This window comes from Strongylocentrotus purpuratus, unplaced genomic scaffold (genome assembly GCF_000002235.5).
Source record: "Strongylocentrotus purpuratus isolate Spur 01 unplaced genomic scaffold, Spur_5.0 spur5_scaffold_4, whole genome shotgun sequence".
Classification (NCBI taxonomy): domain Eukaryota; kingdom Metazoa; phylum Echinodermata; class Echinoidea; order Camarodonta; family Strongylocentrotidae; genus Strongylocentrotus; species Strongylocentrotus purpuratus.
In genome coordinates, this window is record NW_022145610.1 from 30,062,766 (window position 1) to 30,086,209 (window position 23,444).

Sequence of the window (23,444 nt, forward strand, 5' to 3'; positions counted from 1 at the left end):
TCCCCAATTCTGCCACAGCGGCTCAACCACTATAAAATCACCACTATGGCCAACTATAACATTTGCCAACCAGTGCGATGCCTGAACTATTTAATTCCATCAAACTAGCCCTGCCAGTTTAAGAATGCAATTAATTACGTAACTTTCAGCAAATTACTAAACATGTCCAAATACATGTAAACAGTACGTCCCGGAAAAAACGAAACCGAGAATTATCGATGTTTTATCATAACTTAGTCACATTTATAATTAATAAATGACACATATTTAGGAGTTCTTTTTGCTGCGTCTTGTGTTCTTCTTCGTTTTATGATGTATCTTTCTGCGTCTCGTCAACCGTATACTAATTCTCATGAATCGTCAGCCACGTCGTGTGGTCCACACAAGTGACATCAACAACCCACGGTTGTCGAGCACATCAAGACGGCGTAAAGATATGCTCTTCATAGTCGTCTTGCTGGCGCCTAAACTCCACAATAATGTCTTTTTTGGAAATTGCTGGGGTAATAATAATTACTGGGTAATATTCATTGCTGGGGTAATAATAATTGCAGGGCCCACAGGACGAGCAGTGTTCTATTGTCATATTGATGTGGCGACCCTGGGTAAATAAGGCCTGAGTTTTTGATAAAATTACAGTTTCTAACCAATATTTCCGATGTCCAAACAAGATGTCGATGTAGAAAAGGTTGACAGATAAATTATAGTTGCACTGATGACGAAAAGAAAGGAATCTGTGGTTTTACAGATCATTTGCTCTTATCTTTTTGTTTTCTGCGAAGGGCAAGTAAAAAGAGTAAGGCATTTACCTCCAGAAAGCAAAAACCAAATCCAATCCCGACAAACACCGTAGTGAACGATTGTGTGGCATCCTTGATAAGACCTGCGTGTGAAAGAAAAAAATTACTATATGAGAATAAAGTGATAGGTGATATTTTCAATAAAAGGGAATATGATGCTTTTGTACAATTTAAAAACGTGTACATTGCCACATTGACCTCATGGGAGAAGAATTCAAGATTTAAAAAAAAAAATCATTACTATTTCTAAAAAAAATAGATCGACATGCCAGTTAAACAAAATTTCTCTTACTCATATGATGTTCCTTTTTTCGTTTGGTTTGTTTGTTTGTTTCGCTTTGCTTTTGTCTTGTTAGTATAATATGTTTCTTCAGATAAGTTGTTTGCAAATCTACTTCGACCACCACTTCCATTAAAATTGCCATCAGCGAAGTCTCGTGACGTCACTGGCAACATTGTTTACATTTTTGTACCAAACACCAGTGACAACGTGTAGAAATTTTGAACCATACCTCCAAGGAAACCTCCAGAGATCCCTCCAAGCCCCGATACAAGACCATAGATGCCCGCAGCCATAGTGAAGTTCTCGTCGGAAACGGAATACTTCAGGTAACCTGGGAGCGCCAGATTGCCGGAAAAGACACTCCAGCCTTGGATAAAGGAAACAACGCACATCACTGGAAACGTCGTGATGAAGGGGTCTGCCAGAAAGGTGACTGCAGACAGCATGAAGAACACGCAGGACAGAACTATTGGGTTAGCACCGAAGTAGAGAAGTGCTATAAAGAAGACCCGGCCCACGATACCCCCTGTTCCACCAGCAGTCGACACGAAGACTGCCTTGGAGCTCGGGATGCCATGCCATTCCGCTCTGGGCACGAGAAAGAGCACCCAAGCATTTAAACAAACTGAAGTGAAGAAAAGACACGGAAGTGCCATGGTGAAGAGAGGCTCTTTGATTAAAATGCAATTTTTGAGCCATTCCTTGAGATTTGTAAGGCACCCTGTGGATGATTTTGGTTCTTCCTTCGAGATACATTCGTCGTCCTCCACTCTCGCCAGTTTCTCTTCGCTACCAGTTGTCTCATCATCGTTATCATCCTTCATAGCCGGTTTTGAAGGCCTATCTCGGGGTTTCTTCAGAGTGGCACTTGCTGGAATGGCATGCAACGAAAAGGCACTAAGTATGAGCATCGCTCCAATGTAACCGTAGGCCTCCAGCGACCTCTCTATGACGAACGGCGCAATGAAAGCTCCTGTTGCACTACCAAGATTGGCGACTGCAGCCATTAAAACATAACTCCTTTTAAAATATTCATTCAGCATCACTTTGGAAGAAAAGTAACCCATGGATAAGCCAACACCTGAAAGAAAACGAAAGAAAAATTGGGATTTTCTTTTAAAAACTTATGATCGCTTTTGCCTTTTCAATTCACATACTGTGCACCAACTGTATTTTTTCATTTTAATCCTCCGTTCTTGACAGGGGGTAAGGAGTTCCAGGTTGTACGGGCAATCACGGAAAATTATAAGCACGCGTTCTCGTGGCACAACTATCCCCATCAATATGCTATGGTAAATTTCAATTGCTGATTACGGATATTGAAATAAACAAACAAGCAGACAAAGAAACAGGAACAAAAAAACCAACCAACCCGTGAGTGAGAGGCATAGTCCTAGTTCCGGTATTGATGTGGTGAAGCCAGCAGCAATCAGAAAGGCCGAGGATAAGAACGCACCAATCAGAGCAATCATTCGGGGTGTCAAAACACCTGTCTTTAAGACGTAAGCAACAGCGGGACCTGTTGATGTGAAAAGGAGCAAACGAGAAGAGAAGGTTCAGAACAATTGTTTGTATTACTATTATTTTATTCCACCTCACTTCGTGTAAACATGATCGTAAATTGATTTTCGATTCACTTTGGAAATGTGAGAATATTATAATGAATTATTACGTAATCCGACCATGATTTTCTATGGGAAATACAATAGGGTGTTGAAATTGGCCTTGAGTTGATTTCTCGAATGTCGTTGTGACCGACCGTGATCAATTTATAAACACAACCAGGAGTAAGTTAAAAAGCAAAAAGTGTACCTGCAAAACATTAATAATACAAGAAATCATTGACGTTGCAAACATTGCAATAACTATCGCCCCCCCCCCCTGCCCCGTAAAATACGCTAGTGCCCCAATTAAATTTGCTTACATGCAATGTTCATCCAGGCAGATGGCATGCTACACGCAAGCCCTATGGTCTTTGTATTTGTTGAAAGGATATTAATCATGACGGGAATGAGAACACCAAATGACTTGGAAATCGCCACCTCGATGCAGTTGATGACAAACTTGCTGACTACAATAGTGTACTTCCAAGGGTCCTTCGAATCCTCGCTCTGATGTGTGGCCATGTTGGTCTATTGGTATCTAATTTGAGAGATGGGCATGCAAACATTGTTAGAAAAATTGAGAGAAAAGAACAAGTTTACAACGTACTTGCATTTAACACACTCACACACACACACGCGCGCGCACTTTGTCTATATATATATATATATATATATATTTAATAGCAATTTTTTCATCTATCGTTATTCCCAGAAATTTAGTATTTAAAACTCTTTGAGTAATGGTACAATAAAAAACAACATTGCCTGAAGTTCATTTATTATGTTACTGAAGAGCATGTAGTTCGTCTTTTGCAGATTGAGAGATAATTTATTGGCTTTGATCCATTCTGAAACACATCTTAATTCCTAGTTGATGGTGGAAATCAAAATATGTGGGTCCTTATGGGAAAAGAAAAGATTTGAGTCGTCAGCAAAAAGAATAAAAGATAAAACCTCCGAAGACTTACAGAAATCATTAATATAAATAAGAAAAAGAAGCGGGCCCAAAATAGAACCTTGTGGGACACCACAGCTTACATCTTTAGTATTAGACAGGGCATTGGCAATAGAAACACACTGCTGCCTATTGTGAAGGTAGTTCCTGAACCACTCCAAGGCTATTTCTCTAACTCCATAATAACTGAGTTTGTAAAAAAGTATATCATGATTCATTGTATCGAAAGCCTTGGAGAAGTCCTGGAACACCCCAACAGTATGTTCATATTTATCGATCCCACTAGCAATCTTATTAATCATGGTCAACAACGCATGAGTAGTGCTGTGTTTTGCACGAAACCCGAACTGCAACTGGTATAATAATTCCAATAATAATAATTCCAAGGATCCTTCGAATCCTCGCTCTGAAGTGTGGCCATGTTGGTCTATTGGTATCTAATTTGAGAGATGGGCATGCAAACATTCAAGGGTGTCGATTTGTATCCGTGGTTGGGGGGATGATAGGTGCCAAAATATTTTCGGCAATGGATCAAAGCAACCAAGAAGTAGAAGCGTGTGGCAGGTTGCACCCCCTCCCCAAGCCCCGCGAAGCGCGGAAGCTCTGACGTTTCATCAGATAATTAAAGAAAGAAGACGATTCGATGAAACATTCTAGACTCTTAATCCTTGTATGAATTCAGTTTCCCCCCCCCCCCCCTCCCTTGCGAAGCGCTGAAGATTTGACGTTTCAGTACATTTTTACTCTTAATCCTTGTCTGTTTTCATTTTCGCCCATCCAGGGCGAAGCGCGGAAGCTTTACAGTTTCATTAAATTATTAGAGAAGGAAGAAGATTCGTTATATCGTGTCCTGGTCTGAATTCAGTTTTCGCCCTCCCGCGCAAAGCGGGGAAGCTTTGACGTTTCATTTGATTATTACTCTTAATCCACGTCAGAAATCATTTTCACCCATCCCGCGCGTAGCGCGGAAGCTTTCGCCACTTCGGCCACTGATTAGGCCCATTATTGACTATACAAAATATATGCTCTTCCTGGCTATTTTGGAATTTGCCAGTTTGCAACAGAAATGGAGAAACGCGAATTTTGTTGAAAATCATGTGATAGCCTATCACGAACATTTATAAATCACTTGTATGAAATTGAAAATAAGTTGTTTTTTTTGGGGGGGAGGGCCTAGCGCCCCCAAGCCCCCCACCAGAACGCCAGTGACATAGGCCTACATCAGCTTTTCAATAAAACTAAAATAATTTGTGACATAATGATCTTTCTCCAAAAATGAAAAATGTTTTAGGAAGTATCAGGAAATGAAATGAGTGAAAAAAGGGGTGAACGGAAACAACAAAGCAACTAGTGAACTATTTTACTTATCAGTCATACTGATGTCCGTAAATCTTTCTCTTTGTCTCCGATCTCATCACGAATTCGTCACAGAGTTCATCTATGTTTACACTGTCCAGGATTGTCTGATGTGCATTGCAGATTCCTACTTTTAGCTCGTTGTTTTTTAACGCTGCGTCTTTGTATTTGGCGCACTGCATTTCTATATGTTGATTGAACAAATTGAATAAATTCATCAATTCCTGATGAAGCCGTATGAGCGAGAATTCAATTTATTCTTGTCTCATATACGGTTGTCTCATTTACTTCGTATGTATGTATTATGAAAATGAGATAGCAAAATATGTATATTGATGGTCATCTTGCGAGTAATAACAATTAACTACTCTCATCGGGCTCTCATCACTAATTTTTTTTTTTTTTTTTTTTTTTTTTGAGGGTGAATTATTGGGGGGGGGGGGGATGATTGTACAGGCCACCCCCCCACCTGAAATATTAGGGGGGATATATCCCCCCCCCCATCCCCCCCCCCGGGATCGACACCCATGCAAACATTGTTAGAAAAATTGAGGAAAAAAACAAGTTTACAACGTACTTGCATTTAACACACTCACACACACAAACACGTGCGCACTTTGTCTATATATATATATATATATATATATATTTAATAGCAATTTTGTTTTATTCCTCCAAATTTGTAATACAAACGAAAACATACAATTGAACAAAATAAACGTTTTCAATAATGATGCTTATACATAAACCCAAAACATGATTAAACAAAACAAAAACTTGTTTGCAGTATATACCTAGGATGTTATTTTACCGGTACAATTTTTTTTAATTTTTTTTTAACAATTTTGTTTTATTTCTCCAGATGTGTAATACAAACCATGACATACAATTGAATAAAATAAACGTGTTCAATATTGATGCTTTTACATAAAACATAATTAAACACAAACTTATTTGCAGTATAATATAACTTAGCAACAAAGTAAACGTATAAGTACTTAAACATAATATGTCAATTGTAAATGTTATTTACTTATATATATTACAAAAAAACAAACAAATCTGGAGGTAATTTTACTGAAACAATCCTGCCCCCTCCCTGCCTCCTCCATCACACAGACATACTCACCCTCTATCACACAAACATACTCACCCACTCCCACACATACTCACCCACCCACCCACCCCCCCCCCACACACACACAGTACTCACTCAGTGGATGTCTGCCAACATTCTCAACTCATGAAAAATATACTAAACTAGATTTGTAATACTTGTTTGGAACAAGTATAGGTGGGCTGATCCAACAAAAAATTGAGACAAAATAAAGGGTACATTTGAAATAGCTTTTTGTCTCAGCTACAACATATTCGGAGTTCAGCGTAAATGAAGCTAAAACGACGTAGATATTGCTCGCGAAAGACGGGAATGTAGAATCAAGTTTTGAGAAAAAGTCATGTCCCATAGAGAATACACGCAAAATGTGAAAAAATTAGCTTGCCTCCTTTAATCGCAAAAATACGCCATGATGCCCTTGTCAAAATGAAAAATTGTGACAACTGGATTTGTAGAGAATTGTCTCAGCTAGAACATATCAAAATTTTAAAGAAAATTAATCAATTTTTAGAAAGATACAATCAATTTTCCAAAAAAATGCTGACGTCATAATAGGCAAATTGAAATTTTGAGTTCGGAGGCCATTATGATGACGTCATGATTTAATTGAGGGTCAAATGAGACATGAAATCATATCTCTGATTCATACTCGCTCAAAATATGAAAAAAAAATTGGGGTCACCTTGCATCCTAAAGAGCTATAATGGATTTTGCATAGGCATGTTTTTGCCCATATATGCTATGTATTACAAGAGCTCGCGCGCATTGAAATTTATGTTAAACGGTCGATTATTCAATTATTTATAGTCATAAAGAGACAAACATGGTATCAATTTGTTTGTAAGAATATGTGGAATATTATGAAAGAAAAAAAATGGCGATTCTATGGTGTCTAATAGTTTTACGCGCGAAAACGCGCGCGCATGCGCGTGTGCGCGATTTTTTAAAAAATGCTTAGAATGGCCTAAAACGTATGCAAAATGATTTTGAGACGATTTTGAGCATTTCAAAATTTTGCGCGCGCATTGACGCGCGGACGTACGCGCACGCGCGCGTTATTTGACCTGAAATTGACCGGACGGATATTGACCCTGATCATGATAAATATGAATCAGAAATACCTTTTGGTTATGAAGATATGATCAGGAGTTGATTTTCGTAAAATTTTACAAAATGGCGCCTAGATGACGTCATCAGTGAAGGTCAATGTTGAAAACGTTATTGTGCTTTGTACATATGCCTATACATATGTGTGCCAAATTTCAAATTATTTGATTGAGCCATTTCCAAGTTATCTTGCCAACAAAAAAGTGGTTAGAAATAAGAAAAATATATAAATAATAAATAATAAATAATAAATAAATAAAGGCAATTCTAACGAAATTATAAGGTGGTCTGTACGTTATACAGCCCACCTGATAAGTTATCCAGGCCACTACATAAGTTATCCAGGCCGCAAAATCGAGTTACGCTTTTAACAGGCTCACGGTGGAGAAGAAAGCAAATCTTAATTAATCTTAAGCTGCTCCCACTTTAAGAAATGTGATCCTAGCTTTCCAATTTTAATTGCTATTTTCTTTTCCTCACCCCTATACTTAAAAATGCTTTTTTTCATCTTTTCTAAAGTTAGTACTCGCCCCCCCCCCCAATCTTGACATAAATGTAACATACTTCACCATGAAAATGATAGTATTACACATTTTTATTCTATATGAACTACCTACCAACCCAACAAATATATCTCGCCATTCTAAATCTTTAATTTCATCTAACTCAAAAAGTTGTATTAAAGCCTGCCATAACCTTTGAACGCTCCCACAAGATAAAAATAAATGTTTGTATGTTTCTATTTCCTGCTTACAAAACGAACATAAATTATCACCAACAAAACCAAATCTATGAAGATGCTCATTAGTGTATATGGCTCCATGCAATAATTTAAATTGAAATTCACGTTGTTTTCTAATGAGTATAGTAATTCTTGGTCTAACAAATATTTCTTTTAATTCTTTATCTATAAAATCATAATCATTTTGCCCATCACTTACCTGCAAATCATACGTTCGTTGCAGTGCTTTGATAAAATAATCATAGATTGTTCTTGAACCCACATCCACAAACTGTTTTTTTTTACTAGAAATATGGAAATAAGTATTAAAGCTTATCAAATCAACCTCGAGGAATTCTATTAACCCTGAATCATCCTTCCATAACCTGGGTATCGCATCATAAATATCAATAATCATAAGCAAATTATTACCTTTCATACCGAGGTTCATAAAATATTTAACAGGCTTAACATGACCTTTCTCAACCAAATGATTCAGTTGAACAATCCCTCTTTCAAACAAGTATCTATCAAATATACTTTTTCCATTTATACATATATTCTGATTATTAAAAATAATTGGATTAATATAACCCTCCAAATATCTTAAATTGCTTGTCTCTTGCCATGCTTGCAACATTTCCATATAGTATGGTGGAATATCTAAAACGAGTTTAATCTTGTTTAAATCATAATCACATAAAAAAATAAATCTACCACCCACAAACTGTAAGCAATGATCAAAAAACAATTTCCATCCCAAACTTTTCTCTCCATATAAAAGACGTTTTATCCACATTATGCGCTGTATTTTAACGGACATTTCAAAATTAATCATTCTTAATCCTCCAAAGTCATAATCCTGATACATTATTGCCCGTTTAATTCTATCTTTCCCCCTCCATATGAATTCAAATGAAATTTTTGCAACTTCTTTATAGACCCAATGAGGGACAATAACGAGAGATGAAATATAATTTAATTTTGAAAGCGCATAAGTTTTTAGCAAATGTATTTTACCCATAATAGTTAAATCTCTTTGTTTCCACCATACAAGCAATTTTTTTATTTTACTTAGAATTTCTTTATAATTCAAATCATCTTTTAATCTTCGATCTAATGAATAACTAACCCCTAAAATATGTATTTCCTTAACCAAATTTCCAAATAAAGGCCCATTAGGTTTGTTCTCATCCTCATCTGCACCCATCCACATAAAATGTGTCTTCGTTTTATTCACTTTAAGACCACTAATTTGTTCAAATGATTCAAAAATATTTTGCAACCTTCTAACCGAATCAATATCCTTCAAACATATTGTCATATCATCTGCATATAACACTTGCCTTATTTCAGATTTTCCAAATGTAATCCCTTTAATACCGTTGTCCCTCCTTACTGCATGCGCCAAAATTTCGATGGCAACCAAAAACAAATATGGCGATAATGGATCCCCTTGCCTTACTCCCCTTTCTATTTCAAAATACCCCGTGGAGTGACCACCGTTCATAACACAACTACTTATCCCTTTATACAATAATTTTACCCAAGAGCAAAATGAATCTCCAAAACCGAACAATTTCAATATTTGAAATAAATATCTATGAGATACAGAGTCGAAAGCTTTCTCAAAATCCACTGCACACAAAAACCCTTTCCCTTGTTCCCCATAATGCATAGAATAAAATAACATGTCATCTATCAATCGTACAGCTTCCCCAATATTTCTATCTTTTATATATCCAACTTGATCATGATGAATTATTTCATTTAAAACCTCTTTCATTCTTTTTGCTAGAACTTTAGATACAATTTTATAATCTACATTCAAAAGCGTGATGGGTCGATAATTTTTTATATGGAGAGTATCTTTCGCTTCCTTCTCAATTAAGGTAATTACCCCCTTGTTTTTGAGATGCCGTTAATTCCCCCCTTTCGTATGTTTCATTCAATACTTCTACTAACAAATCACCCAAAGCTGGCCAAAAAGTATAATAAAATTCAACTGTTAACCCATCATTTCCCGGGGTTTTATTCAATTTCATTTCTTTTAAAACTTTCAAGCATTCATCTTTAGTTAATTTACCTTCACAGATTTCCCTATTGTCTTCATTTAACTTTGAAATATCATTAAAAAAGAAAGGGTCGTTTTGATTTATATCAGCCCTTAAAGAATATAAATCTTTATAAAATAGTTTAATTTCCTTTAAAATTTCCTCCTTATCTCTAGTAGTTTCCCCATTTTCTTTGTACACCTCCCTAATTACACTTTTCCTTTTATTCGATTTTAACAACTGTTCAAAATATTGCGTATTGTTTTCTCCATCTTCAAACCAAGGTGCTCTTGATCTTATTTTAATGCCCTGTCGAGAAAAATCATACAATTTATTTAGTTTATCCCTTTTCTCCTCAATACAATCAACAATATATTTAGTGGGTCCCACTACTAGTTCGCCTTCTAAATCCTTGATTTGTTTCTCTAACAGTTCTATTTCAACCCTCCTTGCGTTTGCCTTTTTCCGCGAGTATGTTATAATAAATTCTCTCATTTTCATCTTTAAAAAATCCCAAAATACTAATTTATTCAAAATCTGTATTAATGACCATTCAGCTTTTAATTCCTGTATTTCCTTATTCATCTCTTCAACAAAATCTTTATCCATACATAAACTACTGTTAAATTTCCAATATGATTTCCCCAAAACAAACTTATCAACCAGATCATTAAATTCTAGACTAACGCCAGAATGATCTGGCGTAATAGATGTCAAAATCTCACACGTACCCACCAATTTTTCAACACTACAAGGTATAAACCAATAATCTAAACGGCTTTGCACCACCGGCCAATTTTGTCGAAAAGTAAATTGCTTTACATTCGGATTTTTTTTCCTCCATATATCTTCTAAATCGTATTTATTTAAAAATTCCTTAATCAAATCAATAACCCGAGATTTCACCGGTGTTTTTGACCCCACATAATCTAATTTTCCATCCAATATACTATTGAAATCACCTCCAAATAAAACTAAATAGTCCCGATCACACTGATCAAAAATACTTTCATCTAACTTCTTCAAAAATTCAATTTGTAAAGTTTCTTTATCTCTCGTTGGAAAATAAACATTAACCGATAGCATTTTAACCCTTTGTATTTCACCTTTAAAAATAATGTATCTCCCCTCTTCATCTACTTTAATTTTTTTTCCTTCAAAATCTAAATGATTAGAAAATAAAATAAGAACCCCTCTACTATGGTTTGACCCATGACTAAAAAAACATTGGCCCTCCCCAATCTTGTTTCCACCGCTCTTCTATCTCTACTGTACTATATGTTTCTTGTAAGAAAATTATACTATTCTTTTTAGTTTTGCACCATTCAAAAATATTCACTCTTTTTAACCTATCTCTTATTCCTCTAACATTTAATGTCATGAAAGATAATTTCACTGCCATGTTATTTTATGTGTAATTGTATCCAAAACCTTACATCGATAAACTCCAAAGAAACTTCCACATAATCTATTTCCACCGTGAGCAAATGTATAGAAAAAACTATCTGCAGCCAAACATACATGCATACTTATCGTCGAATTATATAAAAACTAGATGGAATTTTGACTGCGCGCAGTCGAAAATGATGCCTCCGCCATAGAGCAATTTAAATAATAGTGAGGTCTCTTGCTTTGCGCAATTTCTCAAGACGCGTGCCAAATTTCGAGGCAATCGGCCCCTCCCCCCCCCCCCCCCAGTCAGGGAGGTGCTCAAAATAGCCCAGTTAAGTACGGTTAAGTAACGGAACATATTTCAAGTGGTTCTTGACATATCATGACAAGTCCTATACATGTAGTCTGAAATTTTCAAGTTGACCTCTATGACCTTTGACATACATGTACTCCAAAATCTAATCTGATCGTTTTCCTATGGTGATATATATACTATCCTTAAGTTTGAAGTTTAAATCTCCAGTGGTTCTTGAGATATTATGATAACAATCTCAATGTATGGAATTTCATAAGTTGACCTCTGTGACCCTTGACCTTTGACCTACGTGCTCCAAAATCTAATCAGATCGTCTTCCTATGGTGATACATACTATCCTTAAGTTTGAAGTTTAAATCTCAAATGGTTCTTGAGATATCATGATAACAATCTCAATGTATGGAATTTCATAAGTTGACCTCTGTGACCCTTGACCTTTGACCTACGTGCTCCAAAATCTAATCAGATTGTTTTCCTATAGTGATACACACTATCACTAAGTTTGAAGTTTAAATCTCCAGTGGTTCTTGAGATATCATGATAACAATCTCAATGTATGGAATTTCATAAGTTGACCTCTGTGACCCTTGACCTTTGACATACGTGCTCCAAAATCTAATCAGATTGTTTTCCTATAGTGATACACACTATCACTAAGTTTGAAGTTTAAATCTCCAGTGGTTCTTGAGATATCATGATAACAATCTCAATGTATGGAATTTCATAAGTTGACCTCTGTGACCCTTGACCTTTGACATACGTGCTCCAAAATCTAATCAGATCGTCTTCCTATGGTGATACATACTATCCTTAAGTTTGAAGTTTAAATCTCAAATGGTTCTTGAGATATCGCGCTAACAAACTCAATACAAGGAATTTCATAAGTTGACCTCTGTGACCTGTGACCTTTGACCTACGTACTCCAAAATCTAATCAGATCGTCTTCCTATGGTGATAAATACTATTCCCGAGTCTTAAGTTTAAATCTTAAATGGTTCTTGAGATATTGTGATAACGGTCAAACGGGACGGACGTACGGACGGACGGACGGACGGACGTACGGACGGACAACCCGAAAACATGATGCCTCCGGCACCACCTTCGGTGGCGGAGGCATAAAAATGCAAGCAGAATCCACCCCGTACCCCACAACCCAACGCATTCATACACACAAGCATATTCACTACACACACAACACCCCCACACAAAACAACCCAAATCTGCTCTTCGGTGTACGTAAACATCCGAGAGCAAGAGCCTCCCCCTTTCCCTGTCAATTTAACTAGACCAATGACAGAATAAACCAATGAACATTTCTTCTTGCACAAGTCGATGAGAAATACGTTGTATTGTTATATAACCGTAATCTAATGAAACCAAAAAAAAAAAAAAAAAAAAAAAAAATACAAAGAGCTTTTATCCCTTAACAAATGCCTTGAATTGTATTACGGAACCCGCTCGTCATTACTAAGTTAAATGATTTTCCTAAAATGCATTACAGTGAATTGACCGGCCCGCGTACCTAATCACAATACGCACCTTCTAATTAAAAATAAAAAACACGATCCCAATAAACCAAATTCCCCAAACGACACCAGTTCGGCAACCTAATAAACTGTTCGTGCAAACCGAACCCATCATGCTATCATTTACCAAGTTCTATAATTTGCATAATATGCCTCACCCATGAATGAATAGACCGACTTCACGCACCTGATCATTTTGTATGCATTCCGTAAAAAAAAACTCCTAAAGGGCGTTCCCGACAACTCGAAAGAACACCAAACGTCAGCCCGACATAATGATAGGCAAGCATGCATACCGGATCCCAACACGTTCCTCCCTCTCAAAACATCACACCACCACCTGGCTTTAAAAAAAAATAGTTTTGGCTGGGTGAACAGATCGGACCATTATCCAGATACTCGAATTGTTTTCACTTTACAGAAAAAGTTTTAAATATGTATCAGTCATTTACTAAGATATGTGAATTTACATAGAATGCGTTATCGAAATAAAGCTCATTGTAATATAAAAAAAAAAAAGCCGTCGTTACCCAGATACTATGGCATTGTATAAAGGCGTTGCAATATACATCGTGAAAGAAAGCGGACGTTCAAAAGAGTTCTTCTTCTTCTTCTTCTTCCAGTATAGTACAGTCCGCCGTTGGCGTATTATCGTACCTTGTGTTTGTGTTTGTGTTTGAGTTTATGGAAAGTACCTTGCAATAAAGCTCATTGTAATACCAAGAGCCGTGTTACCCAGATATTACGTTTTGCATATATAGGCGTTACAACAAAGTACTTAAATATTGTGAAAGAGAACAGATCCCCAACAGACCAGCAAGGTTTATGGAAAGTACCTTGCAATAAAGCTCATTGTAATACCAAGAGCCGTGTTACCCAGATATTATGTTTTGCATAAATAGGCGTTACAACAAAGTACTTAAAAATCGTGAAAGAGAACAGATCCCCAACAGACCATCAATACATTTACCTCTCTATCTGAATTTACATAGACTTGCGTTATAAAATAATGAAATAGTCAATATACTGTTTAAGCATGTTTTGAGGGACATGTTTCTTCTCACTTCACGCATGCATGCTTAGGGTTGTAATACAAATCCTGCTACAATTATTTTTGTTTTCTTTTTTTTTAAATACCAAGTTATATAATTTGCATATCATGCGTCACAAAATGATAAACAAATGATGAAACACTACTGCCAATTCGAAATAGCACCAGGGAATGTATCCGGACCGGTCCCCAAGCATTTTAGCCCCCTCAATAAACAACACCACCTGGCACCATTGAAATATTTTGGAAACCTCACTCCTACACATACTTAACCCCTTTATTCCACAAGTGGCAAAGCTTAGAAAAGGGAACTGAAACCAACAGCCCTTGGCGCGACAATCTTATTAAAATATTATTATTGCTTTGGTTAGAACAATTAATGAACAAACTCTGGCAAAAAAAAAAAAAAAAAAAAAAAAATTGCCTGAAAAATCCCCCTTTTTTCTCAATGTTGTCACTTCATCTCCGATACTCAACATTTAAGGCATTATGGAGACGAAGTTGCACACAAATCAAACCTCGCCTTCCACATACCCAACAACGATGAGAAACCCGAGGCTTCGCTTTATATTTCATATACACTGAAGAAAGAAGAAAAAAAATGTGTGTGATATTAACTCTTGGTAAACGTACGATAATCTTCTCAAGTTTTGTATCATTTTTTTTAAAACTAAAGAAACGAACAGAATATGTATATATGTATATACATCCTTTTCTTCCTCCTTTTGAACACAAATTTAAAAAAAAAAATAAAAAAAAAAATAAAAAAATATGCATGTAGAAGAACCAGTGATAAACTGATTGATACTTCATAATCAATATTGGCAATATCGATATTACCAATTAGGTAATACCAATAGAATATACTTTTTTTGGTGGACAGTTGCTAAAATCGATTTAGATTTGTCATTATTGATTGACAATGACTGCTCCTTCCTGCCCACACACACACACACACGCACACACACAATATACTATCACACAACACACTCACACACTTGTACACAGAGATTTTATAAACATATTTTCCTTCTAAATTTCACCTTAAGATTTTTCTTTTGAGGCCGGCATCGTAGTCAAGCATTGCTTACGATTGCGGTCTCCTGCACGTTTTCCACAGATAGTTCGAATGATATATTGTTAATTTATAATAATATGTACTAGAATATGAAGTTCCATTGTGTAAATTATGTAAATAATATTTTGAAATTAAGTTTATATTGTTTATATATTTTGTGGTGAGGTGAAATAAATCCAGGACTCCAGGTCCCCTTGAATTTTGAAAGCAAACAATGTGGGACCCAGATAGTTAATATTCTCACGGTTAACGACAATTATTCTTATTTGTTCAACGTCTCTACAATGATTCTGAAATAAACAACATTTTTTAAATGCTAGCCTGCCTGGGAGAAGTTTCAATTGTTGTAAAGAAATGTCTGGACTGCACCTAGTAGGCTGGTTCAAATGTGTTTTTTCTGACTTCTTTTCAATAACAAGATCGAGCACGTATGCGATTTAGTGGGTGCGAACCAATATTTCTTTACAACAATGTGGTACAATTTAATGTAGCGTGAAATGGCATTCAAATTGCCAAATGATTAGAAATGATTAGAAAATAAAATAAGAACCCCTCTACTATGGTTTGACCCAAGACTAAAAAACATTGGCCCTCCCCAATCTTGTTTCCACCGCTCTTCTATCTCTACTGTCACTATGAACATGACAGACAATGAAAGCGGACAAAATATACAGTTCCTCAGGAAAACAAAGGAACATCCCTTCACTGCTATTATGTAAAAATGTGTAGAACGGGTGAATATGCATGTGACACCTGTTCTACACATTTTTACATAATAGCAGTGAAGGGATGTCCCTTTGTCTACCTGAGGAACTGTATATTTTGTCCGCTTTCATTGTCTGTCATGTTCATAGTGTGTACTATATGTTTCTTGTAAGAAAATTATACTATTCTTTTTAGTTTTGCACCATTCAAAAATATTCACTCTTTTTAACCTATCTCTTATTCCTCTAACATTTAATGTCATGAAAGATAATTTCACTGCCATGTTATTTTATGTGTAATTGTATCCAAAACCTTACATCGATAAACTCCAAAGAAACTTCCACATAATCTATTTCCACCGTGAGCAAATGTATAGAAAAAACTACCTGCAGCCAAACATACATGCATACTTATCGTCGAATTATATAAAAAAAATACAAGCAGAATCCACCCCGTACCCCACAACCCAACGCATTCATACACACAAGCATATTCACTACACACACAACACCCCCACACAAAACAACCCAAATCTGCTCTTCGGTGTACGTAAACATCCGAGAGCAAGAGCCTCCCCCTTTCCCTGTCAATTTAACTAGACCAATGACAGAATAAACCAATGAACATTTCTTCTTGCACAAGTCGATGAGAAATACGTTGTATCAGGAAGCTGTAATGAATGGAGATCCCGTCCAAGAGGCCCCTTTGAAGTCATCCGTGGCACCGCGCGTCTTTTGTTTCCCCTACCGTAATCTCCTTAATCCCCCTCCGAAACCCTACAGCTCCTTAGTGGCACTAAGTCCTCCCTTTCCACACACAGCCTAGCCCAGCGAACACGGCGGCTTTTGCTTTGCCGGCCCGTACTTGGGGTGAATAGTGATGATAACTTGACAACTTCTAGCCCTTAATCAATAAATGCGCAAACATATAACACAATTTCACTTAGTTCTTTAGGAAAATAAACCTTTTGACTACCTTCCTAGCAACGTACAAATTTCGGAAATTTTCGGGAAATGTCAATAATTAGATGAGAAAATCATGATGATGAAAACCTTTCATTCGCTCTAACTCATGATTTCCTTGGTCGATTTCGCTAGTTGAAATGGTCATGTCTTCAGTAGAGCTATCCTAGAACGGCAAAAGCATTTGATGACTAATAGAAAGTTGCATTGGTCATATGTTGTGAATTCTGTATTTTATATGTTATAGCTAAATACATCTTCACTGAACATGACTTAATTTGTCGGTGCCACGCATGGCTTCAAAGCTCGATGCTTGCATATTTTTGCAAAAGAGTGAATAGAGAACTTAGGGAAGCAGATGGCGTTGCGTAACATTTCGTACTATTTGGAATGCCAGAGAGGAACTGTGCATTGATATGGACAGCTGTTGATGGCAATGATGGCTGGAGAGGGTTACATTTCTTTTGTTAAGCCAGGTTAATCTTGAGTATTTTTCCCTCGGAAAATTCTTTCGAGACGGTATCTCCATTCATTACAGCTTCCTGGTTGTATTGTTATATAACCGTAATCTAATGAAACCAAAAAAAAAAAAAAAAAAAAAAAAAAAATACAAAGAGCTTTTATCCCTTAACAAATGCCTTGAATTGTATTACGGAACCCGCTCGTCATAACTAAGTTAAATGATTTTCCTAAAATGCATTACAGTGAATTGACCGGCCCGCGTACCTAATCACAATACGCACCTTCTAATTAAAAATAAAAAACACGATCCCAATAAACCAAATTCCCCAAACGACACCAGTTCGGCAACCTAATAAACTGTTCGTGCAAACCGAACCCATCATGCTATCATTTACCAAGTTCTATAATTTGCATAATATGCCTCACCCATGAATGAATAGACCGACTTCACGCACCTGATCATTTTGTATGCATTCCGTAAAAAAAAACTCCTAAAGGGCGTTCCCGACAACTCGAAAGAACACCACACGTCAGCCCGACATAATGATAGGCAAGCATGCATACCGGATCCCAACACGTTCCTCCCTCTCAAAACATCACACCACCACCTGGCTTTAAAAAAAAAAGTTTTGGCTGGGTGAACAGATCGGACCATTATCCAGATACTCGAATTGTTTTCACTTTACAGAAAAAGTTTTAAATATGTATCAGTCATTTACTAAGATATGTGAATTTACATAGAATGCGTTATCGAAATAAAGCTCATTGTAATATTAAAAAAAGCCGTCGTTACCCAGATACTATGGCATTGTATAAAGGCGTTGCAATATACATCGTGAAAGAAAGCGGACGTTCAAAAGAGTTCTTCTTCTTCTTCTTCCAGTATAGTACAGTCCGCCGTTGGCGTATTATCGTACCTTGTGTTTGAGTTTATGGAAAGTACCTTGCAATAAAGCTCATTGTAATACCAAGAGCCGTGTTACCCAGATATTATGTTTTGCATATATAGGTGTTACAACAAAGTACTTAAATATTGTGAAAGAGAACAGATCCCCAACAGACCAGCAAGGTTTATGGAAAGTACCTTGCAATAAAGCTCATTGTAATACCAGGAGCCGTGTTACCCAGATATTATGTTTTGCATAAATAGGCGTTACAACAAAGTACTTAAAAATCGTGAAAGAGAACAGATCCCCAACAGACCATCAATACATTTACCCCTCTATCTGAATTCACATAGACTTGCGTTATAAAATAATGAAATAGTCAATATACTGTTTAAGCATGTTTTGAGGGACATGTTTCTTCTCACTTCACGCATGCATGCTTAGGGTTGTAATACAAATCCTGCTACAATTCTTTTTGTTTTCTTTTTTTTAAATACCAAGTTATATAATTTGCATATCATGCGTCACAAAATGATAAACAAATGATGAAACACTACTGCCAATTCGAAATAGCACCAGGGAATGTATCCGGACCGGTCCCCAAGCATTTTAGCCCCCTCAATAAACAACACCACCTGGCACCATTGAAATATTTTGGAAACCTCACTCCTCATCTTCTCAAGTTTTGTATCATTTCTTTTTAAACTAAAGAAACGAACAGAATATGTATATATGTATATACATCCTTTTCTTCCTCTTTTTGAACAATAATTAAAAAAAAAAAAAAAATATGCATGTAGAAGAACCAGTGATAAACTGATTGATACTTCATAATCAATATTGGCAATATCGATATTACCAATTAGGTAATACCAATAGAATATACTTTTTTTGGTGGACAGTTGCTAAAATCGATTTAGATTTGTCATTATTGATTGACAATGACTGCTCCTTCCTGCCCACACACACACACACACGCACACACACAATATACTATCACACAACACCAGGGGCGTACGCAGGATTTTTTCAAGGGGGGGGTTTTGCTCCCGAAAATTTGAAAATCGCGCCGGCCGAAAAGTCGCTCAGTGGGGGGGGGGGGGGGGGGGGGGTAAGCGGTCACTTTTTTTTTTTTTTTTGGTCTCGAAATTTCAAAATTTGACATTTTTCTTCGTTGGGGGGGGGGTAAGGTCACCTTTTTTAGGTTAACCGTGGGTATAATTTTTTTTTTTTTTTTTTTTTTTTTTTAATAATTAAAAAAAAAAAAAAAAAAAAAAACCAAAGGGGGGGGGGGGGGTTTTTGGTTTTTTTTAGGGGGGTTTACACATATAAAAATACCAAAGGGGGGGGTTTGAACCCCCAAAACACCCCCCCTGCGTACGCCCCTGCACAACACACTCACACACTTGTACACAGAGATTTTATAAACATATTTTCCTTCTAAATTTCACCTTAAGATTTTTCTTTTGAGGCCGGCATCGTAGTCAAGCATTGCTTACGATTGCGGTCTCCTGCACGTTTTCCACAGATAGTTCGAATGATATATTGTTAATTTATAATAATATGTACTAGAATATGAAGTTCCGTTGTGTAAATTATGTAAATAATATTTTGAAATTAAGTTTATATTGTTTATATATTTTGTGGTGAGGTGAAATAAAATCCAGGACTCCAGGTCCCCTTGAATTTTGTAAGCAAACAATGTGGGACCCAGATAGTTAATATTCTCACGGTTAACGACAATTATTCTTATTTGTTCAACGTCTCTACAATGCTTCTGAAATAAACAACATTTTTTAAATGCTAGCCTGCCTGGGAGAAGTTTCAATTGTTGTAAAGAAATGTCTGGACTGCACCTAGTAGGCTGGTTCAAATGTGTTTTTTCTGACTTCTTTTCAATAACAAGATCGAGCACGTATGCGATTTAGTGGGTGCGAACCAATATTTCTTTACAACAATGTGGTACAATTTAATGTAGCGTGAAATGGCATTCAAATTGCACATACATTCATTAGTACTAGATTTAATCATTTAAGCTCAAATCTAGCAACAATCATTCGCCATTGCTACGCTCACTCTTTCATGAATCATAATCATTTTGTTTTAAGGTTGATTTCACTGATAGGAAGATTTAGCAGAGAGGGATATAAGTGAATATGTTCAAGGTTAACGAAGACGCATCATTATTCATATTTGTTCAACAAATGTCGAATATTGTGAAGACAATAAACAGCACTTTGGTACTATTTTTTATGTAGCGTTACATGCCATCCATTCGGTTTGAACACTGGGCCATACCCTCTCTGCATCTCTCCCTCTCTGTCTCCCTCTCGTTCTCTTGCTCTGTCTTGCTCTGTCTCTACCTCTCTCTCTTGATCTCACTTTATTCTCATTTTATCATCGTCTCTTACTCGAGTTACGCTCGTTTCATGACCTTTAATCAATTTTCTTTCATTTCCTTGTTTACGACATAATAATAAATTGAACCCCGCCCCCTCCCCCCCCCCCCACTCATCAAAACGACCGAGTTCATTTCCTACACTTCAAAGTTTGCTGTTCTTACCTTCGTATTTTGAAGTCCGAAAGAAAGTTCACCTCCTCCTGGGGTCTAAATGGCTACCATCCAAAGTAAACCGAACCTGACTGCACGAATGCCTTCACAAAGCCAACGATAGGCATGATTAACGTCGCGCAAGATGAGCAAATAGAGGGGGATGTATTGATCCCTTGTCACTGCATGATGCAGATTTATTGACAAAAGATAACGATTGGCATAACTTGGCAGCCCGCTTCACCCATGTACACTCATTATCGCTTCGTCGCCATTTTGAAAGAGCAGACAGGGGCGTCGCTAGACCTTTTTCAGTGGGGGGTGTAGAGGCCAACGATAACCGACAAAACTAGCGACCAATTACCGACAAAATTAAATGTCCAATATCTACAAATTTAACCCTATAAACCCGGGGCCGAAGGCTAAATTGTTTTTCCTATGGACTATCTATAGTACTTGCATATGCGCAAATGGTCATTTTCCTCGACGACATAAATATACGAATTATTTCGTCAACTTAGTCAGCATCATAGCTGATATATTTTAATGCAGGCGCGGAGCTAGGATCTTATTTTAGGGAGGGCGGTAGTGAGCAAGCGAATCACTTAAAGAGCGCTCATCAGGGGGTGTGGGTGATAGGCCTCTAAATTATTAGGAAAAGAAGACGATTTAATGTACCTTTCTCGACTCTTAATCCTTGTCTAAATGAAGTTTCCTTCCCCCCCTCCCCCTCCCGCACGAAGCGCGAAAGCTTTGACGTTTCATTAAATTATTTTGAAAAGAAGACGATTCGTTGAACCTTGCTCGACTCTAAATCCTCGTCTGAATGAAGCTTCATTAAATTATTAGAGAAAGATGACGATTCGTTGTACTGTTCTCGACTCGTCTCAATGAAGTTTTCTCCCTTCGCGCGAAGCGCGGATTTTTTTTGGGGGGCGTTTTATCACAATATATAAAGACGATTCGTCGTACCGTTTTCGACTCTTATTACTCCTTATTCATCTGAATTCAGTTTCCCCCTCTCGCGCGAAAGCTTTGACGTTTCATTAAATTATTAGAGAAAGAAGACGATTCGTTTGTACCGTTTTCGACTCTTAATAAGCCCTATTTGGTGTACTGTTTTCGACTCTTAATTCTTATCTGAATTTAGTTGTCCCCTTTCGCGCGAAGCGCGTAGGTTTTGACGTTTCCTTAAATTATTAGAGAAAGTAGACGATTCGTTGAACCGTGCTCGACTCTTAATCCTTGTCTGAATAAAGCTTCCCCCTCCCGCGCGAAGCGCGGAAGTTATGACGTTTCATTAAATTATTAGAGAAAGAAGACGATTCGTTGTACCGTTTTCGACTCTTAATAAGCCCTATTTGTCTGAATTCAGTTTCCCCCTTTAGCGCGAAGCGCGGAAGCTTTGACGTTTCCTTAAAATATATTAGAGAAAGAAGACGATTCGTTGTACCGTTCTCGACTCGGCTAAATGAAGTTTTCCTCTTCCGCGCGAAGCGCTGATTATTTTTTTGGCGTTTCATCACAATATAGAGAAAAGAAGACGATTCGTCGTACCGTTGTTGACTCTTGAACCTTGTTTGAATTTAGTTTCCCCGAAAATTTTAAACCTCTGATTTCTTTAGCTGATAATATAGGAAAGTGAAACTTCGAGAAAATACAAGTATTGTAGTTGTAGTCACTCTCGAAGTCGTCACAGCGGATAAAAAGTCACAGTTCGTAGGGAAAAAAAACTTGTCGGCCGACCGACAATATACATCTCACCGACTTCAAACTTCTGCATTGATATAGTACACGAGGATCGAGCAAGAATACCGACACAGCTGGCCCGACATAGCAACATATTTACCCGTGTCTTTCTTGCTCCCTCGACGAGACGACTCCACCCAACAACCCCCTTCTCTCTTTTACTCCCACTCCTCCTCTCTCAGGCTCTTACCTCTCCTCTCTCTCCTCTCTTTCACCCCCGTTTCTTTTGTTTCCTTTTTTAATCTTTTTTCTTCTTTTTTTCCCCTTTTCTTTCTTTTCCTTTCTTTCCTCTCCTTCCTCTTTTTCTTTTTTCTCTTTCTTTCTTCTCTTTTCTTTCCTTTCTTTTCCTTTCTTTCCTTTCTTTTCCTTTCTTTCTTCTCTTTTTCTTTTCTTTTTTCTTTTCTTTCCCTTTCCCTCTCTTTTTTTCCCTCCCCCTTTTCTCTTTTTCCCGACGGCAGCGCAATTTTACCGACAATATCGTGACAGGTGGGGGGTGTCGCACCCCCCCCCCACACCCCCCCCCCTTTGGCGACGCCCCTGAGAGCAGAGTGATATGTATCCTTAAGAAGGATGGGCCCCGAGGGAGAAAACATAAGAAAAATACTAATAATAGACATTTCTAAAGCGTCGTCTTTCTATGGATTCTATTCCGAGGCGCGTTAGTATTACACCGGCTCTAGCCTAGCTGTCATTACAGCGCTCTAGCATTTCAAGGAATTAATTCCTGGCCAGGTACCCATTTAACTCACCTGGGTCGAGTGTGGCAAA

The 23,444-nt window shown here is 37.2% G+C and overlaps 1 protein-coding gene and 1 long non-coding RNA gene across 2 annotated transcripts; one reads left to right on the plus strand and one right to left on the minus strand.

Moving 5' to 3' along the window:
* Positions 1 to 369: 369 nt before the first annotated feature.
* Positions 370 to 21,136, minus strand: LOC100890112 (monocarboxylate transporter 4). The gene is made up of 5 exons (XM_030997638.1): positions 20,940 to 21,136; positions 3,008 to 3,225; positions 2,456 to 2,602; positions 1,313 to 2,164; positions 370 to 883 (listed from the first exon to the last, which is right to left on the minus strand). Exons 2-5 carry the CDS (start codon positions 3,207 to 3,209, stop codon positions 750 to 752), a joined length of 1,335 nt encoding a protein of 444 aa, XP_030853498.1. The 5' UTR covers positions 3,210 to 3,225; positions 20,940 to 21,136; the 3' UTR covers positions 370 to 749.
* LOC115929185 lies at positions 13,589 to 14,875 on the plus strand. The gene is made up of 2 exons (XR_004066362.1): positions 13,589 to 13,829; positions 14,053 to 14,875. It is a non-coding gene; the product is annotated as an uncharacterized LOC115929185 (long non-coding RNA).
* Positions 21,137 to 23,444: the final 2,308 nt, after the last annotated feature.